Raw genomic sequence first — 12,301 nt, forward strand, 5'->3', positions numbered from 1 at the left:
TTGTTGTCTCTGGCTTTGGTGACAATTTGGCTGTAGTATGTCTGGTTTAAGAAAGAAAGCACAGCCCTCTAAGGTGAAGGGCGAGGTCAAGTCTCGTCCAATGGTGGGTCTCATGTTCCCAGTGGGAATGATTGTTGCAGCAGCTGGGGAAGGATCAGCACAGGCGGCCCCACGTACTGTACCTGGCTGCAGTTTTGGAGTAGTTCAGAGCCGAGGCGCATGGATAACAAGAAACACAGAACCGTGCCCCGGCGCATCCAGCTGGCAGCAATGAACAACGAGAAGCTGAGCAGAATGTGCTGAGAGGCGGCCATTGCTGACAGGGGAGTCCTGCCCGACGTCCAAGTTCAGCTTCTTTCCAAGAAAACAAACGGCGGGGTCTCTTGTGAAAAGAGGTGGTGGGAAAGACCGAAACAAGTCCCAAGAGGACTAGCTTGCATCTGGTTTCACATCTGTTAAATATGGCTTCTAAACGTTGTGGCAGTCCTAGGCTGTAGTGTGTTACTGGCTTGTGGATATATTATACTTCAGCAGTATTTGAATATTTTATTGTACAAAATATCATGATCAAGGTTTCCAAAGCAATGTTCACATATGGGACTTGCAACCGCAAAATTACTTTCTGTTAATGTATATTTTTACTCATTACATAATGCATTATCTACCTGGAGTATTAGTAAAAAAAGGCATGGGGACCATGCTATTCCATCAGTTTCAAACTGGAAGATAGGATCTTGGCTTGGTATGAACATGGCATTGAAATGGCTTAATAATGATTAATTTCATCCTAACGATCTGAGATGATTATTTGTTACAAAATAGCCCAGTTTGAACTGTACTGAATTTAGTCCTTCTGTAAAAAATAATTTATGCATCTTTGCCTGTTTTGAGCAAATGGAATCTTGTGCTACCACCAGTAAAGTTTTAAGTTGGACAATTTAAGCATTTAATTATTATTTACTATAAATTATAACACTTTCAATTGTTATAAATATAGAAATTTAATTACAATTTGAAAACTGTTGTCCAAATAATACCAAAGTGATTTTTAAAATAAAAGCCTAGCAGATAAAAGTTATTAAAACAGTAAAAGTTACTAAAATAGTAATTTCAAACGTTAACAAGTGATATCCAGACTGAAAATCTATTTAGGTACTGTATTAGTTCAGGTAGGTAGCTGCGTCAAGCATGCGTAGGCCACAAAGGAACAAGTAATAGGTTTATTCCATGCTGAAAAGAGAAGAGAGAAAACACAACGTTTCGGCCGTGGAGCCTTCTTCAGGTGTGTTTTCTTTCTTCTTTTTTTCAGCATGGAATAAACCTATTGCTTGTTCCTATTTAGGTATTAGACTGCACTACAAACTCGTCACTCACAATTAGAGCGGAAGCGGAAACTCAGGGAAGGTTATGAAAACGGTGTATATTTACTACGTCACCGCTCAATGAATCTCTTCCTGTTGGCAGTGAAGCAGAGGAAGTTGGGAGGAGGTACCGGACCCACAGATAATCGCAACTAGCAGCAACGTGAAGTTTTCTCGTAAGTGATTATGTAGTACTATACTGAATTATAAAAAAAAACGATGAATATTATAGCGTGTTAAATATCTGTTTTATTATTTTAAAATATGTTTTTTTTATCTCTATGACTTAAAGAACTGCAAAAGACAATTTTCTTGGCAGGAATACATCATACATTAGAATTTATTCGTTTTTTTTTAGGCAGGACGCTATTAGATCTTGATCTGGAACAGTGTATAATTATGTTCACAGATTTGTTTAATTCATGACTGACACCATATATACAGTTTTCCAGTATCCTGTATTGCTGGGTGACTTGATAGCGGTGAAATATGGGCGGCCGGCAGTGAAACCTTTTCGCCTGGAAATTTCCTGCAGCACACGCGTTCAGTAAAAGTTGTATGTGACCGATTTGAAATGGAGGAACAATGTGTCAGGAGCATATTAGTTGTAGAGATTGAGCATAAATTAAAAAAAAACATATAATCTAATGACATCTATATATTCAAAATATGACACATATAGAAAATGAAAAGTCGACCCATACGCTGTATTAATAAAGGGAATTGGAAGTTTTTTATTTTGCTTGAATGAGGCTGAGTACAAAGGCTAAAGTATACTTTTAGCATAAGATGATCAAGGGGAGCGAACAGCATTCAGGACAGATGCATTGTTAAAATACTCATCTTGCTCTGCCACACAAACTGAGGCAATGCCTTGTGTTTTCCGTTACATATCTATCTGTATAACACCTATACTGTGTATAAATACATTTTAGAAGGATTAGTCTTTGAACGGGGCTTTTGTGCTGGGGAGTGATGTCGGTAATATTCAAAATGACACAAGGACTCATTAAGATTTTATGTGTTTATCAGTCAGTGCACTGCCAGTCACGTTATTTTTTTTTCCACTGGAGAATTTTTAATTTGTGATGAACTGGTCTCGATGAGTTTGTGCTCGATTCACATTTTCCTGTCCATTAGTCATTTTACACATCATAACTAGGATGACAGACTACAGAATGTTGAAACTCCTTTGTAGTGTGCTGTTAAACTGTTAACATTACCAGTTGTGCCTGAAGACTGTAATAACACCGTTTCGACTTCAGAACCGTGCCATTGCCACAACTGTGTGTTCCTCAGAGCCCATGTGTCTGGCTTGATCTTTACGCTTCGTCTCGGCTATAAATGAGCATAAAAAAAAATTACCAACTATTTCTTCTTGATAAAATGTTTTAAAATGGTTGTCATGTATAGAGTGATAGTACAAGCTCTGTTGCCTATATCCAACTGACACCCATATATCAGAATATCAGAGATGCATCTATATTAGAACTTACACTGGCCTCATAAGAGGTGTGTGTATATTATTATTTTTTAAGTGTCCCATGGATCAGATATTGGCCAGTAGATCATGAACTTTATAATGTAATGGATAATAAATGTCGTCGGTTTTTTTTGTTGAACAGAAATAATGCCACAGCAATGGCGTCGTATGCCATGCTCCAGGAAAGGATTGCAGTCGCCAAAGATCTCTTGGAAAGAGTAGAGAGCATCTCTGGCGGGCAGAAGAAAGGCGTGGAAGGCAAAGCGAAGCTGTGCAGCAAGCTGAGGGCCGAGCTGAAGTTTCTTCAGAAGGTGGAAGCGGGTGAAGTGGTCATCAAGGAGTCCCACCTTCAGAGTACGAACCTGACCCACCTCAAAGCCATCGTGGAATCCGCGGAGAGCCTGGAGGACGTCGTGAGCGTGCTGCACGTCTTCACCTACGAAGACCAGGCCGGGGAGAAGCAGACCCTGGTTGTGGATGTGGTGGCGAATGGAGGCCACACTTGGGTGAAGGCCATTGGGCGGAAGGCGGAGGCGCTGCACAATATTTGGCAGGGCAGAGGGCAGTATGGGGACAAAAGCATCGTGAAGCAGGCGGAGAACTTCCTGCAGGCCAGCCGACAGCAGCCCGTGCAGTACAGTAACCCTCACATCATCTTTGCCTTTTACAACGGCGTCTCCAGCCCCATGGCGGACCGGCTGAGGGAGATGGGGATCTCCGTGCGAGGCGACATCGTGGCCGTGAACTCGGTGGCGGGCGCGGAGGAGGGCGAGGACGCGCTCAGCGACAGCAGCTGCGAAAGCGACGCCGACGGGGACGAGACGGAGGACCTGACGCTCACGAGGGTGGACAGGGACACCATCGTGGCCAGTCTGTCCTTCCCCACGGAGGTCAAGGTGGACGTGTGCAACCGAGTCAACCTGGACATTACCACCCTCATCACCTACGTGTCCTCCCTCAGCCACGGAGGCTGCCATTACAAGTTCAAAGAGCAGGTGCTCACGGAGCAGGCAGCCCAGGAGAGGCAGGAGAAGGTGCTCCCGAAGCTGGAGGAGTTCATGAAGGGCAAGGAACTCTTTGCGTGCCATTCAGCCGTGAAAGATTTTCACATCATCCTGGACACGCTGGGGGGGCCTGGTGAGAAAGCCCGCGCAGCCGAGCTACTGCAGAGGATCAAAGTGGTGCCCGACCAGCCCTCAGAACGCACGATGAGGCTGGAGGCCAGCTCGAAGGTCAACCATCGCTCGCTCATGATCTTTGGGACGGGGGACACCTTGAGGGCCATCACTATGACGGCCAATAGCGGCTTTGTCAGGGCTGCGGCCAACCAGGGAGTAAAGTACAGCGTGTTTATCCACCTCCCACGTGCGCTTACTGAGGGCAAGGAGTGGAGAGCTACTCCCGTGTGAACGATAGTCGCAGGTTCTTCAATCCATAAAGAGATCGGTTGTCCGACTATTGCACTGTTCTCTCGTGTTGGGTTGCCCTTATAGTAGCTTGCAAATTACTGTGCGATTTGAAATAGCTTTTTACAGTCAGGAGCAGCAATGAAATTGCCTGTACGTTTGAGTGACACTTGCTAGAAATTGTGGCCAGTGGCAAAAGTCCCCAGAGCAGAAAGAGAAAAATGATCGAGTGCGTCTAATTGAATATTTGTGTTGTAGTTTTACAAGAATTGCTTTCGGAACCCAAACTGTTTTTCAGAGAAAGTCATTAAAATGTCCGTATTTCTTGGGTATCTACTAATGAACGAAGCAAGAAAACTGCAGTCCAGCAGCACAGAAAATCATTTTAAAGATACTGTTGTACTTGAAACAAAAGGATACTTATGTACTGTAACTATTTTTGAATGACAGTAATGGACTGTAGTTTTTGTTGACGGTATCAATTTAGGTTCCTCTATTGACGCAGCAATGAATGAAGATTATCGTGCTCTTCCCCAAGTCAATAAGCAAAAATTGCTGGCCTGCTCTGCATCATAATATTTCTTTGCCACAGACTAAATCAGTAGTATTGTTTTTACAATGATACTGTACACTTACAATAATAATCTTACTTATTTTGTTTCCAATATCTGCCTAGAATAATGCTGAGTCAACGTAAGAAATTAAAGAAAGCTACATTTTACTGTTAATTCTTTAACTGAGTGCAATGCAGCAGTAAAGTAATATATATATATACCCTAAGACTTTACAAAAAAAAAAGGCTGATTGTTATGCTGGTAACTAAAATACCCTGGTAAGCAGGAATGTGTATATATACTGTAATCCTGATTGTTTTGGGAGGAGAAAATAATTGTAGTCATTTTTGGGAGTGACCGTTAAATATGAAACAACATTGATGAAATTCAACAAATAGCTATAAGAAAACATGCTGACCTGCTTTGCCCAGTGATTTTTCTTTGCTACAGGCTAATGGTAATATAATGCAGCACTAATGGAATATGTAATGCAGCACTTGTTTCCTTTATCATAATTGATGTATTTACAGGTGGGGCTTTTATTACTGGATGATAGTTTTTGAGTTTATTGAATTTCATTGATGTTTTTTTTTTTTCTCCAAGGTTCCCTCATCTGCTGATGACAATAAAAAATACACACTACAGCTTGAAGCACTTTGGGATTCTCAATATTGAATTGATGCTGCAATTGTAGTCTGTAATTGAGATTTCTTATGTAGTGCTGTGGAGATTTTATTTTGTTGGTGCTCTAACATGGATAAGTGTGATGAAAATCAAATGGTTGATGTGAATTGTTATCTGACTGTATGCATCGCATAGGCAGGAGTAGACGTCACAGATATCTGAAATTATATTTTTCCAGTACAGGGTACTGTACTTCCACAATGAATCAGGAATATATCTATAATGTACAGACCAGGGTTATGCCATAAATCATGAACAGTGAGAGTGTTTGTAACTATATCCAGCTAAGACATTTGAGAAAACAGTGATATGGACAATTGTGTTTGCAATCTATAAAATAATTTAAATATTTAAGCTCTCAAGCCCCCCTAGTGTTCCAATTTACCCATTTAGCCTGAGGTTAATTACAATAAACTATTAACAATCCATCTTTGGCACATCAAAGCTGGTCTTTTCTGTGTTCTATACATGAAGTTACAGCTTCACTCTAAATTTTGAATTTTGTAACCGGAGAACTGTGTGTACTTGTGCAGCTCGAGTGGAGTTTCCAAAGTGTAGGAAATGAAAAGTTTAGTAAGGTTTTGAATAAGGCACACTTTGTCAGTGAAGGGACTGAACAGTTTTTAGGGATGCAGCTAGATGTATATCCAGGCTTGCCTTGTACATTTGTGGACAACAGGAAGAAGCTTATAATTTTAAGGGAAATGAGTGTCAGTGCTTGACTTTAATGGGCATTTTCAGAACATTTACTCCTTTCAACCACAAGATGTCACTAAGTCTGTAATGAACATTTGTTGCAATGCAGAAAAGTGGCAAGTCAGGCATTTTATAATTGAAGTAATAGGTTTATTCCATGCTGAAAAGAGAGAGAAAACGTTTCAGCTGTGGAGCCTTCTTCAGGTGTGAAGGTTCCACGGCCGAAACGTTTTTTTTTCTTCCCTTTTCAGCATGGAATAAACCTATTACTTGTTCCTATGCAGCCTACGCATCCTGCCGCAGCTATCCACCTGAACTATCTTCTAATCCAGATACATATAAACACAATATTTCAACTGTAAAAGTATCGGTGTCATTTCCAGAATGCAGCATGATGGCACAGTGGGTATAACTGCTGCTCCAGCTCCAGGGTCCTGGATTCAGATCTGAGCCTGAGTGTATTGATGCACCATCCAAGATCCCCTCTCTTTTTCCACTTCTCCCACTGCCATGTACACTGTAACCTTCATCCCTGCTAGGGTCTTGGAGGGTGGATTCAGCACTCCCTGATAAATCTGTGAGCAGAAGGGTACCTGGCCGGCTACAGTTGAGGAAAACGTGGGGCAACTTTGAAAACTCCTGTCCAAAGCCACTTACAGTATGTACTATACAGCTCATTGGAAATCCCGGTCACAGATCAAGAAACCCATCGTTTCTTAACTCTGATTCTCCAACTCTGCAAACCCACAGGCCTTCTGCATTTTAAGTTTAGTTCAGCTTTTTTGAACATTTTTTTCAGGTATAAGGGTGTAATGCTTATTCTGTATTTTGTACCAAGAGATTTGACTATTTTTAGTTTGTGAGCCAATTTGAAAAGCCAGAACACAGTTGCCCGTTTATATTAATAAGGAGTATTAATCATCTTTATTTCTAACCACTCACCAGTCATTGCCCTATTATTAAGACAGTTGTACATTCAGCAACGGAGTGCCCAAATCTTCTCATAGATGCTGTCATCCTTCCCTGCACGTGTACTTTGCAGAGTCTAATTTGTATTACGCTAACATTCAAGAACACACTGCTGTGGTCCACTGGAATACGTTACATTGCTTGTATCGTATGTGCCTACAAGTTCTGTTGATTGGTGGCCCTCAAACTGAAGGCAGTCCAATAAACTTTGCCATCCTGTAATCAAAGCCACTTGAGATTCTTTCAGAAATGGGGGGGGGGGGATTAGATTGTCAGGTGATTAAGCTATTAACTATTTGTCAAACGCTCTCCCTTATTTGGACGAGCTTGCTGCTTTTCTCAAGGAAAATGTACTCGTTGTCCACAATAAGGTGGATGGTGTTGGCCTGCTTTTACGTACAAGGCCTGCATGCAAGTGTTGATTCATGCAATGAAAGCGCACACACCAGGGTTCTATAAACTAAAATGGTCTGAAGCTCATCCTGTTTAGTGCAGACAACAGGAGGAAGGCCAGCGGCTGATACGGTTCTTTAGAAGCCTTTAGAAGTAGAAGACGCAGCCAATTGTGTTTAATTTTATTGACTGAATTTTTAAATGTCCATTTGATATAGCAAGAAAGTTAAATTAACATACACCTGTAAAACACTTCTGACAAATGTCCAATCTAAAAAAGTGGATAGATGTATTGCATATACACAGTTTACATGCAGGGGCAAGGTACTAAATTATATTAGAGGCATCTAAAAACATGTAATATGGTATATAAATATACCCACACACACACACCTGCAACTGACATGCACGTTTATCAATGTACCGATTTAAACCAGTATTTCACTTGAAGCAAACCAGACAATAACGATGCTTAAATGCATGTGGTAGGTTTTCAAATATTAAAGCTTAAACCAAAGAGTGTGGAGAGGTATCCTTACTTTTAATGTAAGGGATCTATTTTAGTGCTACTTTTCAACCTGCACACAAAACTACCTATGACCACACTGCAAACACTCACCTGCGATAATGACGTCCCCTCCATGCCTCACGTTTGACTTTTCCACCCTGGTGGAGTATATGAATACTTTTTTTTTAAACCAAGCACCAAAAGGGCTATCAATTAACCCTGCAGCCAGTACCTGCGTGCAGTCAAGAAACTGCTGGATCTTTGGGTCAATAAGCTACCACCTAACAAGGTGGGCTGATTGGCCTTCTCTCGTTTGTATTCATTACTGAATGAGCAAGATGGACAAAGTGGCCTGCTCTCATTTGTGATCCTTCTTTTCTTGAGATTGCCCCTTATCCAGTGGTTTTCCCAACTCCATGCAATGGAAATGACCAAGCAAGCAGGATGCTGGGTGAAAAAATATGCAGATCTGATAGTTAAGAAATTAGGTCAGAGCTGTCAGGAAACTTATAAGATCATCGGATTCCAGCTCAAAATTAACTACTGGCATCACCTGGGGTTTCCAAAGTACACTTGGCTGAACTGTGAATTTTTTCATTAATATTTTCCTCCCTCAATTAGAATGATAAATGGAGGAAAAAAGCTACCAAAAGTATATACAATCTAATATAAATGGTCATTTAAAATTCTTATTGGATTATTTACAGGTTCTGTAGGAAAAACATGACAAGGGCACCAGGACAATGGTTAGCAGACTGTGTATTTTCTTGAGTAATGGGTAATGAGGAGCTGGTGGTGGCAGTGATCTCTGAGGTGTTTTCAGGAGCTGCTCGTTTCCCTGCTGGCTATTTTCCTGAAGATCGCTCTCATGGTGACTGGTATTGACATGCACCTGGAGAAATAAAATACATGTACACCAGTTGCATAATAAGCAGTCTGCAGTGGATGCCACTTTTTAAAATCATGAAATCATGCTCCTTTGCATTCATGTATTGAGACATGAAGAGGCAGTCCCAGAATTCATACTATTGCTTTCAGGTCATTAAAACAGATCACCTACAGTAAGTATTCCTAAGTTTAAGGAGGAAAAAAACACTAATCTCTAGGTTTCACATACTGCTATAACAGATTTAAATGAACTATTCATGAGGAAACCAATAAAAATGGATATATCTCATGCTTTTGTATTTTAATTTGGCTACTGATACATTCATTCTTCAAACTATACAATAGCATTTCATGTACAGGATGTTCTTCTTTACAAAAGGCACATGGTTGAGCAAGGAGGAGAAAATTATGTGTTCTTTGAAGAAATGCTCTGTGTAGCCAAGAGTCCTGTTAAAAATGCCTGTTGCAGAAATGACACAAAAAATTCTAACACCAGTCAAGAACTAGGTTGCTAATGCACAAACAACCTTCAGTTCAAGGTTATAGATTGTTATTCGGCATTTAAGCATGATCTCCAAGGGCAGAGCAAAAATTACTGTACCAGTTAAAAAGTTTAAATAACTTGTGGCTATGATTCTAAGAAAAAAGTATTTATACATTACAGTAACTAACAGGTCAGTGCCCACATATATTCCACATGAATGTCGACATACTGCATACTGCTCACCATAATTAATGGTCATTTTTTCACTTCACTGAATGGGATTTCATTTTAGAGACGATAGCTAGCCAGGATGCCAAGACACTGATATGTGCATTTCTGAGATAATTCCTTATCCTAATGGCCCTCTGAGCTGTGAAATTATTATGCATGAATGTGAAGCCAGGCACGTGTTGCTGGAGGAGAAGTGCCACAACATATTCATCTCAACAGTACTGGCACCAATCCTAAAATTATCTTGGGAGTCATTGTGTAGCTGGCTCAGAGCTACACAAATAATTGTGAAGAGGTGTCATTCCTATGAAACAGTCCTGGAAAGTAATGTTTTAATTTGCAGCCTTCCAATTTTAGATAGGTCATGTGGTCCTGCTTACTTACCAACACCTTTTGAGATACAAGGCAATTCTGCATTCGCTCAAGAGACATGCAACTCAGAGTGACTGAGGGACATATCTGTTAACTCCTTCTCAGCTTCAGTTTTAATGCTCAACAGTGGCATTAAATGTTCCGTTACTACTCAAAAAGCAAATGTTGTGTATATCATACAGTTTACTTATTCACAATGTGCCTTTCAACAAACAGGTTAAAACACCTGCCTGTGTACCACTGTGGCTTCTTTTTCTGGAGTTTCTCATTTCTATCATAATTCATATAGCTCCGACATTAATTTCATACAGTTTAAACAACAATTCCATACCTTTTCATAACCTTGGAAATCCAGTCATCTATTGAAGGATCGGGTACTTCAGGAGGGTACAGCTTGCAGCTAATATGGTTTGAATCCACAACATTCACAAAAACTGAAAAATACAATAGCAGCAACAAACGCTTTTGAAAACTCAAAAATATATGTAATCGCCCTATATATAAAAATATATATAATGACCCTACAAAGTCTTGGGTGAGGAGTAAAAATATAGGTACATCCAGTTTTCCAACTGCTGTATCCAGAACAGGACAGTGGGGATGAGCCAGAGCTTTAACCAGCAAGCAACAGGTGCAAAGCAGGATACACCCTAGATGGGACACCAGTCCATACCAGAACCAATTAATCCCAGAGACTGGAACAACCGGCAAACTTGAGGAGAACATACTGTACAAGCTCCTTGTAGATAACACCCCAGTTCTGGAAATCTACCCCGGGTCCCAGCACCGTGGTAAGGAAACAGTGCTACCCACTGCATCACTGTGCCACCCAATTAAGGTACAATTCATAATCTTTTGATGCACCACATTTTGATTGAAGTAATATCTCTTTTTTTAATTATGGCATTCATTGCAATTGTTGAATGTCTCAAGACTGATAATTCTAGCCTCAACCTTTTTCTTCTATTAGTTTATATTACATTTTGACCTTGAAAAGCAATCTTGGCTCATAATATTTTCACTACGTATTTCTCAGATATTCGTATATCAAAACCAGCTCAGAAGGAGAGGTGTTCTACTAGAATGGATTCCCTCCACACCAAATCCTGCTAGTATGTGATATATTGCAAGTAGCATTAGGAATCTGAAAGACTGACAATGAGCTCCAAATAATAAATCATTAATAATTATACATGTTGTACATAAAATACATATAACACGTTATGGGCACAAACAAGATATTAACTGGTATTTCTACTACTTGCTCAACTGTGGGATAGTGCAGTTACTAATTCTGCAGGGGCAGTCCATTGTAGCGACATGCGCTCAATCAACAATTTTAAACCAAACCGCATTACCAACACCAAAGGCTGCAGATAGCCTGTGTCGATCGTGTTAAAAGAAGGTGAAATTGTCTAATCAACGAGACTCCACAAGGCTTCGCTGATAAGCAGCACAGTAGCATTAAGTAAACTCACGTGAGGCCATTGAGCCAGTGACAGGGTGCTGGAATGACAAGGAGAAGCTGGTCCCAGTGTAGGGGAGAATCTCAAAATGAAAATCTACACATGAACCTGTGTAAAACAGCACAGAACAACAGGTGAATACGTTGACTTTCATTACTGCTTTCTGGTTCTCGCCATCCTCTTTGTCTTTGTTTTTCACTGATTATTTTTCCTCTTCTCGGATAATTTAAAGAATTTGTTAAACTCAGGCTTTCAGTAATACATCAGACAACTCCAGTGCTGGACTGAAAAGTTAATATGTACATTTATATGTTTCCTACACAAAGAGACTGATATATGCTTTGAACTGGATTAAAAAAGGAATGTCTGACAGAGGAATAATGTGAGAAGTTAGAACTTTACACAGTAATTGTAAAGTAGCTAATTAACAAAAAGATACTGTTCAAGAGATGTAAAGGATAACAATGAACCTATGCACTTCATGGTCTTCTCTTCTTAATTAGAATGATTAAAAATCACAGCTAGATGGGTATAAGGTTCAATTAAGGAAGGGAAAATTCTTTAAACCTATAGTACAGAACTAGAACATGGTACAGCTTACAGGTTCAGCCCCTTGGTCTTGAGGATTCCAAATATTTTTATGCATTGACATTCTGTAGTGTCGAATCCCAGGGGCAGAGAGCTGGTATCAAGGTAAAACTGAGAGAAGCCTGTTGACTTTGCGAAAACTGTAACTATTCAGTTATTAGCAGGGTTGGTTCCCTCCCCTCCCAATTCCAATTTCCACTTCAATTCCACAAGAGTAA

At 40.3% G+C, this 12,301-nt stretch overlaps 1 protein-coding gene across 2 annotated transcripts; it reads left to right on the forward strand.

Moving 5' to 3' along the window:
• The first annotated feature begins 1,473 nt into the window (after positions 1-1,473).
• Positions 1,474-5,916, forward strand: c6h7orf25 (chromosome 6 C7orf25 homolog). Of its 2 annotated transcripts, XM_088919276.1 has the most exons (3): positions 1,474-1,537; positions 2,987-4,076; positions 5,408-5,916. In XM_088919276.1, exons 2-3 carry the CDS (start codon positions 3,003-3,005, stop codon positions 5,477-5,479), a joined length of 1,146 nt encoding a protein of 381 aa, XP_088775402.1. In that variant the 5' UTR covers positions 1,474-1,537; positions 2,987-3,002; the 3' UTR covers positions 5,480-5,916. The 2 variants fall into 2 exon arrangements, with proteins under 2 accessions (XP_088775402.1, XP_088775401.1); XM_088919275.1 differs by lacking the exon at positions 5,408-5,916 and having other exon boundaries at positions 2,987-4,379.
• Positions 5,917-12,301: the final 6,385 nt, after the last annotated feature.

The sequence above is a fragment of the Atractosteus spatula genome, chromosome 6 (genome assembly GCF_055471065.1).
Source record: "Atractosteus spatula isolate fAtrSpa1 chromosome 6, fAtrSpa1.hap1, whole genome shotgun sequence".
In the NCBI taxonomy this organism is placed as follows: Eukaryota; Metazoa; Chordata; class Actinopteri; order Semionotiformes; family Lepisosteidae; genus Atractosteus; species Atractosteus spatula.

Excerpts from the sequence above, each read along its gene's own strand:
- c6h7orf25 (XM_088919275.1), top strand. The coding sequence starts at position 3,003 with ATGGCGTCGTATGCCATGCTCCAGGAAAGGATTGCAGTCGCCAAAGAT.